The sequence below is a fragment of the Indicator indicator genome, chromosome 21 (assembly GCF_027791375.1).
Source record: "Indicator indicator isolate 239-I01 chromosome 21, UM_Iind_1.1, whole genome shotgun sequence".
Lineage (NCBI taxonomy): Eukaryota > Metazoa > Chordata > Aves > Piciformes > Indicatoridae > Indicator > Indicator indicator.
In genome coordinates, this window is record NC_072030.1 from 14691807 (window position 1) to 14712582 (window position 20776).

Here is a 20776-nt window from a genome sequence, read left to right on the forward strand (position 1 = left end):
TGTACAAGGCAAACCAGACCTCAAGTAAAGGCTGTCAGCACCACTCAATTATCTACAACACAGGCTTGGTGCAAGTGAATGGTAATTTGCTTTCAGTTACAGAAGACAGACTTGGACACATTTGACTAATTGTTTTGTAGGTAACTGAGTACTGCCTAGGTACTTTTCTCACCTCTTACTTCTGGGTTTAGGTGCCTCAGGGAGTTATAGTTAGAGTGGTACTTCACAAGGTTCCTTTCTTGGAAAGGGAAGGAAAAGCAAAGCAGACAGGAGACTAAAGCTATTCATCTCACACAGCCTGCTTCTACCGTGCCTGCCCACAGCCATGGAACACAAAGCACCAGGACATCCTGAGAATATGTTTATGTAGACTTTACCTTGTCTAGTTGTCAAGGTCCTGATGATTCCTACTAGGAAACCGGAGCTTTCAAGGCTATTGCTGCATGAAGTCACATTCCTAGGATTATGCCTGGGTCCCTTAGCCTGGACAAATCAGGCTGTGGGTAGTTCAAAACTTAAACAAATAGTGGCCTCTTGTGGGCTGTGCTGTTACATCCTTCAGACAGGCTTCAGCACTTTCTCATTCTTGGAACAACAGGATAATAAAATTTCAAGTTGAGGCTTAAAAGGAGTATACTTCTATGATTAATTGTGAAACCATTTCAAAATTTTGATCAAACTATTGAACAATCTACCAGTCTTGCTTTTCATGTTAAAAACAAAATGTGTGGTTCAGGTTTCAAATAGTTAAACAATGAACAAATCCTGCTTAGGTGTTTAAGTCAATCCCCAGTGCTCCTTGCACACCTCAGTGAAATGACCAGGCTTTGGCTTTGCTTCTTTTGTTATAGAGGCAGCAGTTTCCACCATTTCCAAGTCCAGCCAGTTGATTTAGTCACTCAAACAGGGGCCAGGCTCTTTAGAAAACCAGAACACAACTTCAGAATCGAGAGTTCTTTATTTAATCAGTTCTCTTCGACTAATTTAAGGAGTCTGAGATTCTGTCACCCCTCTTCATAAGGAGAAGGGTTTCATTCACAATGAGCAAGGTACTTCTCAAGAAGAAAAAGGATTACAGATCTCAGGCTGTGTATTTCTCTCTCTTTTACTTTACTAGTGTTCAGAGCAGCAGTGCTGAAATAGTGTGGGTACAAGAGGCCACTTTATGTGTGTACAGGTCTACCCATTCTGAAGGACACAAACTACGTATCTTGCTTGCAATGAAGGCTGAACCAGAAACAATGAATTGCTTCTCTGAACTGACTGCATTTGACTTCTGTTTGGAACAGGCAGCTATCATCTACTCTGTATTTATGTTAAATTTGAACAAAAAGAAAGTCTAGGGCAGGGGACACCTGGGTTATGCACTGCAAAACACAGGAACTTAGGAAATCAAAGAACATCAAAATCTAATCAACTTCCAGGGGCTCAAAGGAATGATTCTAGGGGTAAACTCTGGAGAAAAGCAATGGCAAAGCCCAACCCTCATCCTCTCCTCAGAAACATACCACCTTTTCCTGATGATTTTAAGATGATTTCTGCTAGTCTAGGAGAGAAAGGAGTTAAGAAAATTTAACAAAAATTAAAGAAATACAGAGGTTGAAACATTGCAAATTCTTCCAGTGAACAAAATATACCATACATAGACAGCAAAAAACCCCAACAAACCACATGCTGTAGTTCACAGGCTAAAGAAGGGTTCCAGTAAAAAAAGCTCTGTGCTCCCTTCTCTGCTGTTCTTTATTAACAGAGATGCATTTATCAAACCAGGAATGTGTGGCAATAGGATTGGTCACGCTGCAAAATGGATAAGGTATTACTTACTGCTTGCCTAACAAATCTGTCAACCAACCAACCTTCACTTACCTCTACAATATTCTAACTCAGGAACAAGAGCCCAACACAGATACAGAGAAACCTGGTATCTGGGCACGTTTCCCCCAACGAAAACAAACCGCTGCCAACCCAATCCAATTCCACCCACCTACCCAAACTGACTCAAAAACTAGGCAATCTCTTTCCATGTTCATTTCACAGTGCTCATGAATCCTCCCTCATGCTTCTGTTCCTACACCAGCTACTGTGGCACGCTGAGTGGGCACGTGAGTACGCACACACATGCACACACACTGCTGTGGGGGAAAACCACTGCATATGAATGAGAGAATCCTTAGGTTTGGATCTATAAGCCTGACCCCACTGCCATGTATACAGGAAAAGTTACTCTGAATGATCTCTTCATTACCCTGACCTTTGTGATGCTTCAGTGTTTGCTCTCCATATTCCTCACAACATCCTGAAGACCATAAAGGTGTTGCTTTAGCCTTTTCAGAGGAAAGCAGCCACTTTGCAGCTGCTGTCTAGCAAGACAGGCTTTCTGTAAGGGAAGATATGATCCCAGGGAAATACTGCCTATCAACATATTTGATTAAAGCTAGTGCAATACAATGACCTATTTAACTCTGTTTTAAGCCTAAGAAGCAATAAGCAGATAAGAGAGAAAGAAGCAACAGAACACAGAAGTTGACTATTGTGGTCCAACAGAGAGAAAGGAACCACAATACCTGAGTCCTTTGCCAGACTCCTTAAGCTTTATCTTCTTAAATGCTCTGAGCCAGATTGCCAGCTCTGGTGCCAACATGGCTTTTAATTTTGAGTAAGTAATTTAGCCTTTCTCTGCATTCAGCTTTGTTATCAACTGACTAAACCTGACACTGCTGCCTGCTGGAGATTACATGGCACGCAGGCTTGGGAAGGTCTTCTGCACCAAAGTTCATCGTAGCCCCTTCTGTGACTTTCACATCATGCCATGAGAATGTGGCATCTGTTGTATTCAGGTGCTAGAGCCTTATCTATGCCAGTACTCAGAGAAAAATGGACTCTCCTCGTTCCTAGTGTGTAACAGAAGGAATTCACCTCTTTGTGAATATGTGAAATTTGTTTTGAGACATTAGAAATCAATGCTTGTGTTGTCTACAGCATGTGGTTCTTTGACTGCCTGTCCCTTACACACAAAGCTGCAAATGCTGATTTCATTCACAAATTTCTTCTGTGCTTTTGAATATAGCAATAATTTTTCTTGCAGGACTCCTGAGCTGCCCTACATTGACAGTCACTCTCACATATTTGATGCAAATATGCATCTACAGACTTGGCAGGAGAAGCAAGATTATCGCCCAGTGTATCTCACAAAAAGGTGGGGGCTTTCTCCCTAGCAAATATATAAAGCATGTTTCATGTTAAAAAACAGAGACAGGGTTATGATTATCAAACTGGGAATTTACCATTTCCCTTTGTTCAAAATAGTTTCCAGGAAAAGACTGCATCAAAAATAACAATGCAAGTCCACTTCTAAAACCTGCCAACTCACCGATCAACAGACTTGCACTAAGACCACCTGGGAGGAAGCTGCATGGTTCCTCTACTGCAGAGACAGCAGGGAGTGACAGGAACCCAGGTCCTGTTCAGTGATCTCTTCAGTCTGATGTCCTTTAGCAACTGCAAATTCACAGGTTAAGCAGACTAACTGTAGAGAAAGCAACCAGAATTGTTAGCAACTCCTGAAAGTCTTGCAAGTAAATGTGGCATTCTACTGCACACAGCTCCTAGGTAGTTGATGTTTCAGAATAATTTCACTATCTTTACCATCATCCTTTAGAGTCAGACACATGGGGACAGTTCTTACTCTCAAGTGCAATCCTAGGTTTTGCTTTCACATAACTCTATCTTGCCATTAGTCTGTTACTATGACAAAGACAAACAGGGTAAACACTGCTTTAGTGTGATGGCCAAGGACCAAATGACCAGTGTGGACAAGTGGGGCACTGAACTAGGCTCTGTCCAATTCACCAAGTGTGAATCATCTTGTGAAACAGAAGACATTACAGTTGGTTCTAAATAAAACAAATCCCAAGTTTGTTATGTGCTAACTCACCTGGAGAGAGAAAAATCAGTCCTCTGGGAAACAACTGTGTTGCAGGTATTAATGCTGTACTCTCTGGAAGAAAGAGACCTGGGCAGTGTGCTAGGAATTGTGTTTTAATAGAGAAAAGAGTTTCCAATAAGAAGAGAAGGCTAGTAAGACATAGCTTAGCTCCTATTGGCAGCTCAATTTCAAATCTCCTGATTACTGAAGCTGCACCTCTACTAATCAAAAGTGCCTCTGCATGGCCAGAGCTCATTTCTGCTAATCCTAAGCACTTGCTAAGACTACCTCAGATCAGAACAGCTGATACAAGGTCCTTCAGACCTCAAATTCTACTTTTTTTAAAGAGAGAAAGAGAGAAAGAGAGGGAGAAACGATACATTAATTATTGTAAGGCAAAAGAGTAAATAGGAGGATTAGCTCCAAATCTGTTAGACAAAATAATGTTTCAAGAGGTATTTGAATATTTGGAGCCTGACCAAGTGGCACGCTCTTACCTGGTGTGAGATGGCAATAGCTTATACAACTAGGCTGACATTTGCTTTGTACCAGTGAATTGATACAAAACAGGCTGATCTGATCAATGACCACTCTCCCAGGATATTCCACATATGCAGAACAAAAGTGGACAGCAGGTTAGATTTCCCTCACCAGTATAAATTATTCATTTCTGCTGAAATCAGTGAAGCACTGTCAACTAATACATGCTGAGGATCTGTGCAAGGACCTCAAAGTCAGTGTCTTACAGCCCTTTATATCTTGTCATAAAACAAATCTCCTTTAGGAAGTCTCCCTGTACAGGAGGCAACTTACACTTCGAACTTTGCTCCTATATGCAAGTTTCCACACATCATCATCAAATATTCTTTAGCAGATGCACAGGAAGCTGATAACAGAACAAGAAATTTTATTCACTGAGTCAGCTTTGACACTGAAGGGCACTGAACAGCTGAAAACGTTTATAAGGAGATCCACTTACAATGTTTTTCAGAACATCAGTGGTGCCTTTGTTACTTCTAAGGAGTGCTTAGATGGAATAGCGTTACCCCTTCGAAAGAGCCAGTAGCAGTGGGGAGCATACAGCTAGCAAGGTTTACATAAAACTAACAGTCATGTTATGCTCAAAAGCTTAAGTTTATTGCTCTATTTAATGACTACCACCAGTATTTTTAAAAAGAATGCCAGTTCTTCCTGCCAGCTTCTCACTGAAGGAAATATTTTAAATACAGCAATAAAATCAAGTGGTTCAAAGATAACACATTTTGCCACACGTTCATGCAAACCCTGCTGACAGGAATTTTACAGGTTCATGGATACAGAATAAACACAAAGGATGTGTACTGAAATACTGGGAAACTTTCCCCACAGTGATGAATTTGTAGGCATAACATTTCAGGCCCTACCCTGCACCTACTGACGTCAATGGCAAAACCTCAGTGGGAGCAGGATCAGCCCTTATTGTTCTGAGAGCTGCTTTACCTTCTCCTGATTAGGAAGTGCAGTCAATTCTCAGAATCTCCTGCACCAATAAAAGCAGTGGGTTTGGTTATTGTTACAAATAAAGAGAAGCAAAAATATTTTTAGTAGATCATTACAGCTTCTATTCACAAAACACTTATCTTTCTTGTCGAGAGTCCTGTGTACCTCCATTTTCCTCTGCTCAATCAAGCACTTCAACACGTGCTTACCTCTAAGCATTAAGCACAAACTTCATAGTCTTCATAGCCTGACTGACGTCTAAAAAGAAAAGCATGGGCAGCAGCCTGTATTATCAAAAAGGAAACTGGACTAATGATTAGAATGGGATATGACTATCTAAATTTGGGATGAGGGCAAATTTATCAAGAAGCAGCCAACATGTTCAGACTAAATTTTTTTAAAGCTACCTACAGGATTTGTGTTAATTTTAAGAATCACTGTGCACCCTCAAAGCTTTGAAACAATTTTAAATTCATAGAGCAAGTTATTTTATGACTAAATCTTTTAATAAAGATGGATTCAACTCACAAAATTCCTCACCTGATTCAGAGGAATTTCAGAGATTGTATTCAGATTGTGGCCTGACCTACGTAAAAACAGAAACTTGGCAAATACCAAATTTGGTTGCAGACTGAGGTGCCAGAACACTGACAAAGAAAAGCTAAAGTATGAAAAATTTCTGTTCAGATTACCTTGCAGTTTGGAGTAGATCTCCTAATGTCCCTCCCAACCTAAGCCTTTCTGTGATTCCACTATAGCTCAGATCCACCAAGCTGTCATGATACTGTAAGAATTGGGAAGCAAGAATTTGACTCACATGACTGAAATATTTTTTTTTTCCCTGCCTTGGTTCTGGCAACACTGGTGGTGGACTGCTTTAGAGGGGGGAGAAAAAAAAACCAACAAACAAACATGATGTGTGAAACATCATTTCAACAAGAATCTACTTGAGTCTTTCAACGCAGAGGCTCAGAAGGTTTACGCTATACACAGTATTCGGTAATTTTATATGTAAAAACAATCAGAAAGAGGCAAAAAGTTACTTTCAAGCTTAGTCAACGTACGGCACACATTACAGCATGACAATTCAAAAAGTTTCACACTGTATTTTGGATAATATTAGCAATGATCTTTTAAAAATAGCAAACTGAAGACAGTGGATTGTTGGGGTTGTTTTTTTTCCTCCTTTTTTCTTGCTTTTGTAACAAATGAAGCTACTATTCTTATTTACAGTATAAATAAACGCTTTTTTGGTGAAGATTATGTCCTGTCACGTATGTTTAAGACAAGGTGTACCTTAGCTCTTAAATGTCAATGCAAACAAGAGCATAAAAGCAATATCAAAGTAAAATAGTATCTTTTTCTTTCCAGCTAAAACAGCCAGGTTACCGTGTGTCTCTTATCAGATCTGAAATATGTCTGAATGCAGTCAAAAGTTCTCTTGGTTTTAGCCTTTAGGAATATCATGAACACTTATTCTTCTGCTGCTTTAGAAAGCTGTTTTCCATACAAGCTCATGACATGATGGACAAATTGATACTGCTCACAAGTCTGGATCATTCCTCCCCTGAAAAGGAAAGAAAAAAAGGGGAGGGAAACAGCAGCCTTATTACATGCAAACACATGAGGAAAGGGCACAGCTAACACAAAATTTGGGTTGCACACAAAAAGTCTATGCCAAAGCTTCCTGAAATGGGTGAGAAGTGTCCACCGATAGCAACCAGCTGGCAGCCTGACCTCCAGCTCCACTTTGAAAGTCTTTGCAAACAAAGGAAAAGAATGTAGGCAGAACTGGAGTCGGCTTTACCTTGATTTTTCTTGACAGAGGCCCTCATCCAGTAAGACACCATCGTCATTTACACTCAGATTAGCAGAGCACCTGTATTCCAAGGACCGTTTCAAACACCTTGGAAGGCAATTGTCACTCTAAAGCTCTAGATGGCTAGATAGAAGTAGGGGGAATAAAGAGGTGAGGTAGCACATCCCAGACTTCACAGCTGCTCTAGGGACTGAGTTCAGGACTAGAGGGCCAGCCCAGCCCAGACATATGATACAGCACACAACTTTCCCATTCTGGAGAGGGAGTTCTTTCCTCTGTGCCATCCCATGCTGTGCATTTGGCTAGTTCACCAGGAAACTAGAGGATGGCCAGCAGAGTTTTGGAAAAGACAATAGAAATTGAACAGAACACAAGTCAGATTTGTTGATTTGAACTGGCTGCTATGCACACCTTGATCAGTTAAAGCCTCCCAGTACAGAAATCTGTTTTGTTTCAGCTTTTGCTGTTCTCTTTAAAACTGCAAATGTGAAAGCGAATACAAGCAGGAGCAGAGGCAGTTTGCTTTCCCATGTATCCATACTCTACGTATTTCTGCAAGTAGCTTATTAATCAACACACAAATACTGCAGCAGGAGACAGCAACAAACAAAAAGAACAAGGATAAAGTTGTCCATTTTAAGCAAATTTTAACAGCATTTAAGATTCTGCTAAGAGTGCCTCATCAACAGTGATACAATCTCTTGATAAGCCATTAACATCATAATTAAACCCCATGGCTCAAATTCACAGAAGGTGAATGTAGGTGAATTCAGCTCCTAGGAAGGCAGTACCAAAAAGGAGCTCGACTGACACGGGAGCCCACGGGTAGCCAGGGCCAACCAGACCATCTCCCTCTGAGGAGAAGCATGTATGCTGCACTCCTTCAGAAACCTTCACCAGAGGAAATGAATGAAAATTTGTGTTCTCCAAGCCAAACAGACAGCAGATTGCTAGCACTGTCCTTGGAGATTGCTCTCTTCAGTCAGGACCAGCATAACAATTGTGGGTCACACAGTAATCATACCAGTAAGAGGTAGATGAGTGATCAAGACAACCTCCTCCTCCTGCCTCTTGCTGCTATTTTGTTAAGCAGCTGCTCAAAATAACACTTAATAATGAGCAGGGAAGGGCAGGGACCCATGCTCCAACCTCACATCAATAAGCAAAGGTGGGAAACACACAGTGTGTTCTAAAGAAACTATTTCCTGGCTGAATAGAGCTCCTCCCTTTCTGCTCTACTTAATACCAGCTCACAGTTGATCTCTTTCTGAGTCTTTCTGTGCTGCACACAGCACTGAAATGAATTTCTGTCGGTCCATAATACACAAGGAATGTTAGTCATATGTGAGAATTACACCCCAGGCAACCCCATTAACAGTGAGGTTGCACCCTGAAGTTGTAGCAACAGAAGCACTAGGGTGGCCATCACGTTTCAGACCACAGGAAATTATTTTCCTTTTCATCTGGATCCCTACTACGTGGTGGCTTCCTCCCCTTCCCACACATATGCACACCATGACATGTGCTTGCTGTCCAGGCTTTGACACAGAATAGAAAAAGGATGTTTACACCCCAATTTGCCATAAAAACCTTACATATCTGAGTTGCACTGTGGGAAAGGACAGCAAACGTCTCTCAGTGCTGTGGGAAGGATGCACGAAAGATCACTTCCTCTCTTTAGTCATAGTAGGTTATTTTAGGACCAACTGTTGGCCACCAGTGAAAAAATCAGTGCACAGAATCTTTCCAAGTGATCTGTGAGGCAATTAAGAGAAAGAAACATTCATTCCCTTTGACCCCACAGCAACCTCAAAGGTGGTTCTCAGAGCTAATGTAAACTTCACACTGTGAAGTGGTGAGGTGCATTCCTTTATGTGTCTGCTCTGGCCTGTATCCAACCCTCTTTTCCTAAGTCCCTAGTGACTCCTTCCCTCCCACCCACCCTATTTTCTCTAGCCAGTAATCACCAGACAAGAGGAGACAGCAGGAGTCTTCCTGCCTATAGTTGCTTCTTTGGGGATTTGGTGAAAATGACAACGCATGGCAGCATGACTTCCAAGAGGCTACAAGTCCCATTTCTCAGTCCCTGAAGCAACCATGCTCTTCTGTAGCAGGGATGGGGATTTGACTGCTTTCTATCTTGAGCACTTCCTTCCAGGACATTAAAATGGCTTTTTCCTATCCCATCCCACTTCTTAGAAGTACATGGTAGCTACAGAGTTCCCTGCAGGTCTTCCTTTCCCTCCATTGCATCCTTTAAATGTGATCTCCCTGTTTGAGCCTCTGCAAATGACTGCCAGTTCCCTTCTCTATGCATAGCTAGTATTTTTAACTGGCCTTCTCTATCAAGCACATTAGAAAGCAAGTGACTTCAACCATCATTTGTATGGCTATTTTCCTGTGTAACATTAGTCACAGAGATAAGATATTTCAGATCCATCCAGTTATTTTAGTGGGTCATGGATAATCAGCAGTCACTATTCATATTGTGGTTTTATTTGCTCAAAAAAACTTTCCTTATCTGGCCTGAAATCCACTGAAATAGCCAAACCCTCAAGCCCCTGCAAGTCCCTGTCTATCAGAGCCTCAGCAGGGCAGCAAGCATTTCATTTTCTGCCTCCCACCGAGCATAATTTCTCCTCTGAAATAAAAGTTCAGCGTGGGGTTGAGGTTCTTTTTTTTTTTTTTCTTCCCTCAGAAAAATCTTTGGTATGTTTTTCGTGACATCTCTTCCCCCGACTACATTTATCATTATCATTAGAGAGAGCACTGAGACATGTTTTGATGGCACTTGAAACCAGCAGGAGAGGAAAAATAACATCTCTGGTGCAAAATTCAAGTCTATTTACTTCATAATCAAACTCAAGGTGGTATGTTAAGAAATGCTTAACTGGAAACCATTGAATTTCTGGAAATTTTCATAGCTCCTTTCATATGTCTGCAAACACTTCAGACTGTACATAGTCTCCCTCTCCCTGCAGTGTCCCAAGCAGCCATGCCCTCCCAACAGTGCTCACAGCTCCAAGTACACAAGGCCATTTTTTTTTACTCCTCTTGGGAGCAAAGTGCTGGTCTGTGGCTCTGAACTCAAGTACAGCAGACTTGTGAGCCTTTGCTTCTAAACAAACATGGGGCAAACTCCTCAGCTGGTGAAAGCTCAGCCCTTGCTGCAGCAAAGCCTGCAGCTCTGCAGATCTTGATGCCAGCTGTGAATCTAGCTCAGTTCTAGGGCTGCTCCTTAAAGGTTTACTGCTCATAAAATAGCAAAGATTACAAGTCAGAACCACGTAGAACAGGACAACTTCTTCTGAGGACCGTTCTGTCTTCACCTCCATTTACCCTCCTCCCCTCTTTCCATTTGGTAATCCTTCCCTTCATGTAAGGAGCAGCATTTTTCTCTTTTCTGGAAAGGAAGCAGGCTTTCTTACCTGTCTAACCGCAACTGGCAGGCTGTTCGCAATATGTCAACTATGCCCTCGCTCTTCAGCTGTTTACAGCAGACACTTGTTGCAATAAAGCAGCCAGTCCTCCCGATGCCTGCACTAAGGGAAGGAAAAGCAGAGAGAGGGAGTGGAGATGGCAGAATGGCTTTGGAACTTCCTTGTTGAATGTGCACCATTAAACCAGCAATCAAACCCCATTATCCCTTTACTTCCTCCAACCTCTGCCAGGAGGGTGCTCAAGAATATAAAGCCCTAACTAGGAAAAGACACTGACTTCTATGGTACATCACAATTAAGTGTGAGCCACTCATAGCAGAAGGGTGAACATTCCACATAAGGTGCTAAAAATGAACTGTTAGGTACTATTCGCCCGAGTATGCCATTGAACCTGTCATTGAACCATTGAAAATAAGCAGTTAAACAGTATTTTAGTTAGACTTGGTTTGAGGGCAAGCCTTCCTTTGAAGGCAACCTTTCCTTTCAGATTCTTAATCCTACAAGCTTCTTTGAAAGCTATTTTCGTTCACAGGTACAATAAAAAAACCCCTCCTTGCTTCAATAATTACAGCTAACAGCAGTAGGGAAAGTGTGATGGCATTTTCTGATCAGATCTACATTCTAGTAATGCTCTGAACTCCCTTGTAGAGAAATTTCTTTGTCTTTCCCTGAACACCTTTGTATCTGATACAGTCCTTAATGACCAGAACTGATTTTATTCTCAAAGGCACAGTGTTATTGAAGCTGTGAATTCCTCTTATCACCTAATAAAAAACTAGCAGCAAAAGCTGACAGCTCTTCTCACGTGTTAAATAATTAAGTGTGCATACTCAGGAATAATTACTTGACACAACTGCAGGAAACCTGCTTCCATTTAAATTACACTGAAGCTGGAACACAAAAACACCGGCGACAAACGTACAAGCAACAATGGAGTTCAGTTAGCTACTGCTCACAAAGTCCTAATCCTGTTCGACTGTATAGATAGGGGTTTCACTCTGAATTTATGCTTGTTGGGGAAACACCTACATTGGAATAATTTTTAACTTGTATTACAGAATGACCAAGGCAATTTAATGGAAGCCTGGGGGATGGTTTTACTCGCTAAGAACTCATCTCAGTCTTCAGATAACTGTGATGGAGGCACCTACCCAACTTGATTTTTTTCTCCCTGAAGTTCTCTGTACCTCATGTCCTGACTGCTTTCTTTACTACATCTAGTCTGTTCATCAAGACTTCAAGTATTTCAGGGTTTCAGAGGTCTCTTTGCTGCATACAGATGTACATCAAGGGTTAACAAATAAAAGGACAACACAGAAAGCCTTTTGTCTTCCAGTTGATGCCATAACCAAATAGGCCACGGTATACAGCTCTTGTATGCTGTTTCCTACCCACAGGCTTCAGAGTGTTTTGCAAAGGGAGGGAACAACACCCATTTTTCAATCAAGCACACAGCACTCAGACAGCACTTGTCCCAGGACAAAGCGCAGGTATCTCAGTGGCTGAGACAAAGTCATAATCCTTCCAGAACTGCCTAAGGGTGGTGCATTATCCACAGGACCTTAGCAGGACTGCTCACCTGCCTTTAACATCAAGCTGCTCATAAGAATAGCTTCATGATTAAGTTTCTATCTATTTTTTTCTTAAAGGTGCATTATGTTACATCACTGCAGGCCAAAAGGACAGTGATTATGTTCTACTGAAGATCTCCCACAAAGGTCAAAGGAGCTACAGTACTCAGCATGACAAAGGCCTTGGCTAACAGCATGCTGTGTATACCACTCAAATAGAGGCAACCTATTAAATTCCTTCTTAAGATAAAGTGATTGCAACTGATAGCAATCTGAAAGGGCTCTGGTCTACGATCACCACATAAAATACTTAATATTCCTATTGTCATGCCTCTTAGTAGTTTGTTAAATAAAAATGCCCCATGTCCCTCCATTTATTGCTGTGTCATGGGGATGACACTATACAAGAGGACAAAAACAAGTATGCAAAGGAAGAGTGACATGGTGACCAGAATCTTTACTTGCAGAAAACACCATAATATTTCAAGGAGCTCTTAGAGAGTTACAGAATTCCAAGGGCAAAAGGACCCTTCTTAAAAAACAATTCTTATTTTACTCTGAAGCCTCCCCATTTTGTTAAAATCTTTTTTAAAACACAAGCAGAAAAACCGGACAGGGGGCATCACAACCTTCTAGCACTGCAAGTGCTGTTTGTGTGCAAAAGCTGGATAAAATGGTTGAGTAGCCATAGTGGCCTTAGGTTGATGGTTGGACTGGATGATTTTGGAGGTCTTTTCCAACCCAAACAATTCTATTCTATTACACAAGTATTTCACCAGTGATTACTCCATACTAGTTTACAGGTGTCTTTGACAACACCATGCTACCAAGAATCTCTTTAAACTAAAAACACCCCCACTGCATGATAGCTCCTCATTTACTATGGCTTTCAGATAGCAGCCTTCTGCCAGTTCCTAGAAAATGTTATGCAAAACTAAGTACAATTCCTCACATAAATCCCAAAGATCAAATTGGCAAAAGGTATTTTACTGAAATTATGGAAGATTACCCTGGCAAGACTACTGCAGCACCTACCAGGCTTTCTGCTATTTACCTGGAATAACTGTTTTGAGAAGTGACTTCTAGTTTTGAAGTAATCATATTTAATCTTTCTAAATACTAGCCAAACAAGACTTGCTTTGAGACCTCTGAAACTTCTCTAGTTTTCTAAGAACCTGCATTTAGCTATACTAAACTTCATCCAGTATAGCTGATGTCATAATAGTGAGCAGTTGCTTAACATGCTCCCTAGCTAGCAGTGCACCTCGTTATGTCTACAAGTGGTAAATAGAACATCCTACTTCTTTCTGAAGATAGAAAGAAGAATCTATCTCCATCTATTTTTTTTCTGCCCTGTGATTGATAATGACAAATTTTTTTCATCAGGTTTGAAACCACTGTAAAGATTTTGCTTCTTCCATGTAAGAAATGCTCATTTTTGCCAAAGGCTTTTTGTGGGTACTTCAGTTTTAGTCTCTATTGCATATGTTCCCTGTCTGTTGATAAGTACTTGCTGCAATCAGCTTTGCCCCTGTTTCATTTGTTTTATGTATTATACTTAAATTATTGTCTTTGGCATAATGAAGAGTTTTTTTAAAGCCAAAGAAGGAATCTACAAAGCAGGGGGTTTTGAGGCTTAAAGTTGAACATTCTCCTTCTTCTTGCGTGTGTCTTCCTACTCAACTACACACAGAACATGTCAACCTTTGGTAACCTGGCCCTTTTGAGACCAGTAAAGGTTTGTGTTACTGGTAAGGCAAATGAAATGAGACTTCTCACAAGTAACTGAGCTACCAGCAGCTCAGTCTGTCTCTGGATGAATGCCTGGTAATAGAAAATTACTGTCATTACATTTTAGAAGTTCCAAGCACATTTCAGAAGCAGTTGGGCAAGATCTCCCAAGTGACTGATGGCCAGCATGACAGTCTGCAGTATGCTGCAGCATGCCAAGAAGCCTTAGAAGTCAGATACCATGTTTATTTACCTGCAGTGAACAATCACTGGGGCATTCTTCTCTTCTGCACTCTGCATGGCCTCTTCCACTTCCAGTACTAGCTGTAACAGAGGAGGGGCTTGATCTGGTGTCTTCTGGTCTGGCCAAGATGTATACCAGTAGTGTTTCAGGTTTCTGACTTCTTCTCCTTTCTGCAATCCAGTGAAAACAAACACCATGAAGTTTAAAAGAAGTTCTGCTTGTAACTTGGTATTGAAACTTGTCCTTCCCTTTAACAATGAGTCTCCTTCTTTGGAGACTTTCAAGACCCATCTGGATGCACTCCTGTGCGCCCTGTGCTAGATTCTATGGTCCTGCTCTGGCAGGGGGGTTGGACTTGATGATTTTCGGAGGTCCCTTCCAAACCCTAACATCCTGTGAGCCTGTGAAGATCCAAATGACAAGCCACACAACACAGAAATTTGCATTTCAAATATCATTTCAGTAAACCGCCTTAAAAAAAAATAAAAATCCTCACCTTGCCCTCCCCACCCAAGCGTTCTGCTCTTTTAGTGCCAAGAGCTGTGTGCAAAACACTCCAGGCAGTCTGTTCCCTCTTGACAGATTCATTCAGCAAAGCCAGAGCTGTGCTTGTGACATAATTGCTTTCATAATGTATTTGACAGACAGAGAGCCAGGAGCCATATCTCTGTCTTTGATAGCTGAAGGAGATAGATGAAGGAGAGAGATGGGAGATTATTTTTCTATCTCCTCTGACAGACAGACTCATATCATTTTCCTGTCAGTTCTCCTCTTCTCTTAGACATGGTAACAAATTCAGAGACACTACAGAAAGTGGGAATTGTATCTAGCTGCAGTCCAGGGCTTTTTGAGGGACAAAAATCCCAATTCTCTGCCTCAGCATGGCCACGAATAGAACAAATGTGCCATTTACCTTTTCTGAGTGCCAAGTAGCACTGTGTGCTGCTGATTTTCTGTGTTCAAAGTGACATCCTTCTGCCTCATTTCTAAAGGTGCCAAATAGTAACGTGGAGCTCAGGGAACTGGTCTTACCCTTTCAGCCCTTACATAAGCCAGCTGGTATTGGCTAAGTACATGTCTTTAGAAGGTCTGGGAACAGAAGTGTTAGCTTCCACAACCTTCCCTTAAACACATTGCTGGCTGAGTTTAAGAGGGGAGAAGAAAAAAGAACAAATTTGTCTCTTTCTAAAGAACTAGGTGCAAAAATCTAGAAATAGTTTCTGTCATCTATACTCTTAAGTGCCTGGGACTGCCAATCATTGGATGTTAAAAGTGCTGTGTGGTTGTGACACTTTCCATCCTTCCCTTCGGTTGAGAAATCTTATGCATAGCTTCACAGTGAACTAGACTGGGGAAGGGATCTGGTTCAATCTTTTTTCTTTCTTGTGCTAGATTAATTTCCAGATGGATATCTTAGTTTCCCCCTTTGGCTTACCACACATACACAAAAATACCTGTGCAGGCACATGTGAGATGGCACAAGGGTAGGAACAAGAGAACTGACAAAGGGAGACTGGACTTCATTGAGCTACTGTTCCAGCTTATAGAGGGTTTAAAGTACTCATTTAAGCACAGCCATAGGAACCTTAAGGGTACATCTATATTAACTTAGGAAAGGAGAGTCTTGTTGTAGCACAGAGCCTGACCTTAGGTTATTTAATCTAGCTAGAAAAGATGTTTGGGTTAAGAGAGCAGAACCAGTTGTCACAAACAGTACTTGATCAACACTGCTCTGAAACATGAACATACACAGTTGCTTTTGAATGTGTTGACTATGTGTGGGCCACAGAAGTTATGAACACTGGATTCTTAAGTGGGTTGTGAAAAATTTTAATAAAAATGTTGTCAATAATACTGAGAGAAATGCAGAAGATAAAAATCATCTGAAGAAAAACATGAATCACCACATAAAGTCACTCATTTGACAGAAACAGAAACCAGCCAGAGTGCTAACGATGAACTCTGGATGTCTTTAGTTCTGCCTATGATGTTAACAGCTTTAAATTTCTGCTTAAAGAGCCCTGATTTCATGGTTCTAGACACTGCTACTTTGACTTTAATAAAATATTTTCTATTGGTACTTCCTTGAGACTGAGAAGACTTGGTAACACCTAGCAGAAAGCAAGATTTAATTGATTGTTTAAAATAGCACCATGTAGGCTGCAGCTGAGGCTGAGATCATCAGTGGCTAGAGGTAAACAAGCCTTGTGTATTATTCTTGCTGCTGCACTGTATTGTTTGGAGTAAGTCATATTCAAGACCTCTTGAAAATACTTGTAAATATTCTTTTACTTCCCACTTGTCAGGGAGTGTGATTTTTCTCCTTGCTGCCTTTGCCAAAAGCATGAGTGACAGACTTTCCACACTCAATCCAGACATAGGATTTCATATGCTGGCTTTCTGCCTATTAGCATATGGCTGAAGAGACTTGAAACTGGTTGGATGAAAGAGAGGTTTTTCAGCTTGGAAAGCCATTGTGTTGTTACACCGAGGTCAGGGGTAGATCTGGTAGATGTATGAAGTTGATGTAAACAGACTGTTCTTATTAAAACATGTGGCTTGAGATTCTAGAACTTAGCAATGAAAACAGTTGTAAAATAGGACTCTGGTACTTTAGACTATGTAGCAGCTAAGCACTTCATAAATTAAACCTCTGTTTCAGCTCTCTATTCACAGGATGACAGAATGGCCACTGGTATGTGAAATTACATATACAAGAAGTTGGAAAGATACTAATGTTTAGAAATATAATCATGGAGAATGCTGTGGTGAAAAGGTTCTTAGAGGTCATCAACAGTTCTGGTGTTTTTGACTCCAAGAACAAGCTGACCAAATGTTGTCAAGTCAGCCAAATCACTCAAAGAACAAATTAGCATGGTATCTATTAAAGGGTTTCAGCCATGGTGAACAGAAGTGGTGCTACCACAGCACTGACAAGTAGCAGGCAGACCAGTAGTCCCACTGTTGACAGAAACTGCAAACATGTAAGCAAAATTAAAACACCTCTTGCTCAGCTCTCAGCTCCCCCATATCTTGTTAGTAGCACAAGTCATCGGAGCCATAAAGGTAGCTGGTGGGTATCCAGCAGTGTGACAGCATCCTAATAATGATCATAAAAAGACAAGAAGCACGATCTAAGTATTTCCCAGGGGTCTCCCCATACTACAAAATATGCATGATACCAGGCAGGTAAAAGTTCTGTTAGTAATAACAACCCTTAGGGCCATGGCCCAAACAATAAACAAGCCTTTGAATTGTACAGATCATCACAGAATTTAGGAGGATATTCCACCAGCGCTGCGGGCAGCAGGACTTGTAAAGACTGGTAAGAAGCTCTGGGGTGGCTCTAATTGACCAGTGAACAGAGAGGACACAGGCATAGAATGAGTCATTGGTTTTTCCACCGAGTGAACCTCGTCCTACCACAACTGGTTGGTAGCTTTCAGACTGTACATATGCAGTCTAAAATTCTGACTGCTTGTTTTACTGTAGTCTTTGTGTGTTAGTGAACTGAGCAAAGCTACGATGACTTCATTAATCACAGAATCATAGAATCAGTCAGGGTTGGGAGAGACCACAAGGATCATCCAGTTCCACCCCACTGCCATGGGCAGGGACACCTCACACTACAGCAGGCTGGCCAGAGCCTCATCCAGCCTGGCCTTAAACACCTCCAGGGATGGGGCTTCAACCACCTCCCTGGACAACTCATTTCAGGGTCTCACCACTCTCATTGTGAAGAACTTCTTCCATTAATGAAAAGTGGCTTCTACACAACCCTTGTAAACATCTCAATTAAGGGTTTCAACAGGTAAGCTACAGAAAGCACACTGGAATGATTTACCTTTAGGGTGATGAGCCTTAAACGGTAATCGTCTGCCTGTATGACTTGGTTAACTGTGATTTCTATTCCTTCGTAGGTGACCTGTTCCTCTGGCCAATACTCTGTGCATTTCTGTGTGCAATACAAAATACATCTATTTCAGCTTTCAGATACCAAGGGAGGTTCATTTTTACTCCTCTGAAACTGGCACATGCATAGATGAATATGAATAAACTGTGTTTCTATAATAAGTACAAGTTTTCCCTTTCTAAACAGGGACCACGTTTCAGGTGATGTTTTGCTGCATTCAAAACAGCCTGATTGCGGGATTAAAAATGCACAAATCAAGTAATGACTAAGCAATGCTTAAATACACTGATCCTTGTTTGTCTTTATGCAAGTGATGTGCATTTTGAAGGTTCACTAGAAAGGCCAGTGGCAACGTGCTGGTGTTTTCAGATGACTCCTTTTCTTAAGATAATAATAATTAGCATCACATACACTACTTACCAATACCTCTGTGGTGTGCACACATTGATATGGAAACACAAAATACATCTTTTCTACTTTTTATAAAGGGTCAATGCTCTCTGAATACAAAATGATCATTTGAATAAGTTTTTGTACAAAAGAACATGGCTTGGGATGTTTGGGGAATTACATTATGTACCAAACCCCACTTTAAGTGGACACGGAGAATATTTCAAAGCTAAGGAACTGGAAAGAAGCAATACATGTAAGAGCTCTTAGACTACTACATTTGATTTTGCCAAAAAACAGCCAGAGATGCAGCCAGCCCAACCTGACAGTTAGAGAAGCAGAAATCACAGTCCATTTGCAAACTTACACTGTGGTACTCATACACTAAAGATGAATAGGTGAGAATTTGCAAGCACTTCTATCCCTGGAAGGAGGACTGAAAGAGACAGTGTTGTTGTAAGCAGTTACTCTGTAATCAATATGCAAAGGAGGAGAGACACTTCAGCATGGTGCTTGAACTGCTTCATGGACAAGGAATGACATAAACAAGGTAGGGTCTGCATGAAAGGCACCCTTGTAACAATGGAAGAAGAAATCTCTTTACTACAGGAGGATAAGAATCTGCTTTTGGACAAACTCAGTTAAAAATGATGCTTGTAAGCTTCCTCTTCTATATAGTTGTACACGATCTTGAAGGAAGCAAGTTAAATTATTTTGCTCTCCATCATCAAAAAAAAAAAAATCCACTTCAGGAGGAAAGCTAAACAGGAAAGTATCTTGCAAAGTTACTGAGTCAAAATTTGTGTGTGGGAGAATCAGTGCTGTTCCATCTGCATAGTGCATCAGTGAATAACCCACTGGGAGTGGGGCCCACTGTGTCTCTGGAAAATTATTTACGCAGATTGCATTTTTCCTTCCTCTGCTGTTGAACTGCGGAATCCATTGTAAAAATTGTCAAGAGCGCTAGCAGCTATCAATAGCACAGACGTTGCTCTGCTTCAAGGAGTGGAGTAAGATTGCCCACTCATTTCTGTGGGCTGTCTGTCAGTTAGGATTAGATGTGACAGAGGGCTGAGATACAGAGCTTTTAATGCTTGCATTAGCAAAGGCAACGCACTGAGGAGGAACACAAAGCCCTGTTACCAGCATCATCGCTGAACAAAGGCTTTGATTCTGAATCTATGCACTTCTGAGTTCTGTTACTCATATATTAATATATGTATTATGGAAGAAAAGGATTGAATATAGAAGACATTTACATGATAGGACTTACCCTATATTTATGCCTCAGATTCCTGACACCATTTAATTTTTGACACAAAAGGTATCAGAAAAGACTCAGCAGCTCTGCTATGATACATAGGCTGTGTCAAGCTCCAATTACATAGTGCACCAGCACTGCAGTGCACTGCTTCCCAGGACTGATATGATGGGTGAAATAACTGGTCAGTGTTGATGAGAGGAAATTCAGATATAAAGGTTATTTTACATTGCTGTTATATATGATCTTGTTATGAAAACTATAGTGGAAGAACTTAGCACCAGATATGTCATTTGGGACCAGTGTTTCCTCTGCATCATCGTATTCAGATCTCAATATCCTTAAATGATTCTGGTACACTATCCCATAACTTTTTAACATTTTATTTGTCATAAATCAGAGACTCTGATCAATGAGCAAGTTATTATTTCAGTGTTGCCTCTCAGAAAGAGGCAGATATGAGTTTAAAAATGTTAGTGCAAACAAAACTTTTAGATCAACAACATCCTGGATTTTGCATCAGCAGTGCCTTGACAGTGTGTGTCCAGTCAGCTGCCTGTGAAAACTGACCAGTTTTAACTTGCAGAGCATGACAATTCTGTCTTGTTCATCTCCTTTTTTCACTAAAGTTCAAAGTTAAATTTAGTTACATCACAACTGGGGAAACATAAAGGTTTGTGCACATGCATAATTATGAGTGCTAAGCTTCCAGTTGAGCCATATAACTCTCTGTGTGCCCTTATTCTTGGGCTTTGAAGTGTTTAAAGACTTTCTCCAAAGGAAATTACTAATGGCTTCCTGGGGACAAGCCTCGACAAATACTGCTGTTGCAGCTTAAGAAGCACCATTTGGAACTCTTCACTATACCTTGCTGCCAGTGGTGAGGTGGGATGCAGAGCTCAGCACATGCTCAGACCACTTTCTCGCATCTTACTGCCAGTAAAGGCAGAGGTAAGCTCAACTACCTGTTTGTGAACTGAAACCCAGGCACATGGTTCTTGCA

At 41.1% G+C, this 20776-nt stretch overlaps 1 protein-coding gene across 1 annotated transcript in view; it reads right to left on the reverse strand.

Moving 5' to 3' along the window:
• Positions 1-6877: 6877 nt before the first annotated feature.
• PTPN5 (protein tyrosine phosphatase non-receptor type 5) overlaps positions 6878-20776 on the reverse strand; it is a 48140-nt gene continuing 34241 nt past the window's right edge. Inside the window, exons 10-13 of the mRNA XM_054390465.1 lie at positions 18054-18164; positions 14219-14379; positions 10652-10765; positions 6878-6971 (exon numbers count right to left, since the gene is read on the reverse strand). Of these exons, the coding sequence (XP_054246440.1) occupies positions 6878-6971; positions 10652-10765; positions 14219-14379; positions 18054-18164 (480 nt within the window). The remainder of the gene's footprint in view (positions 6972-10651; positions 10766-14218; positions 14380-18053; positions 18165-20776) is intronic.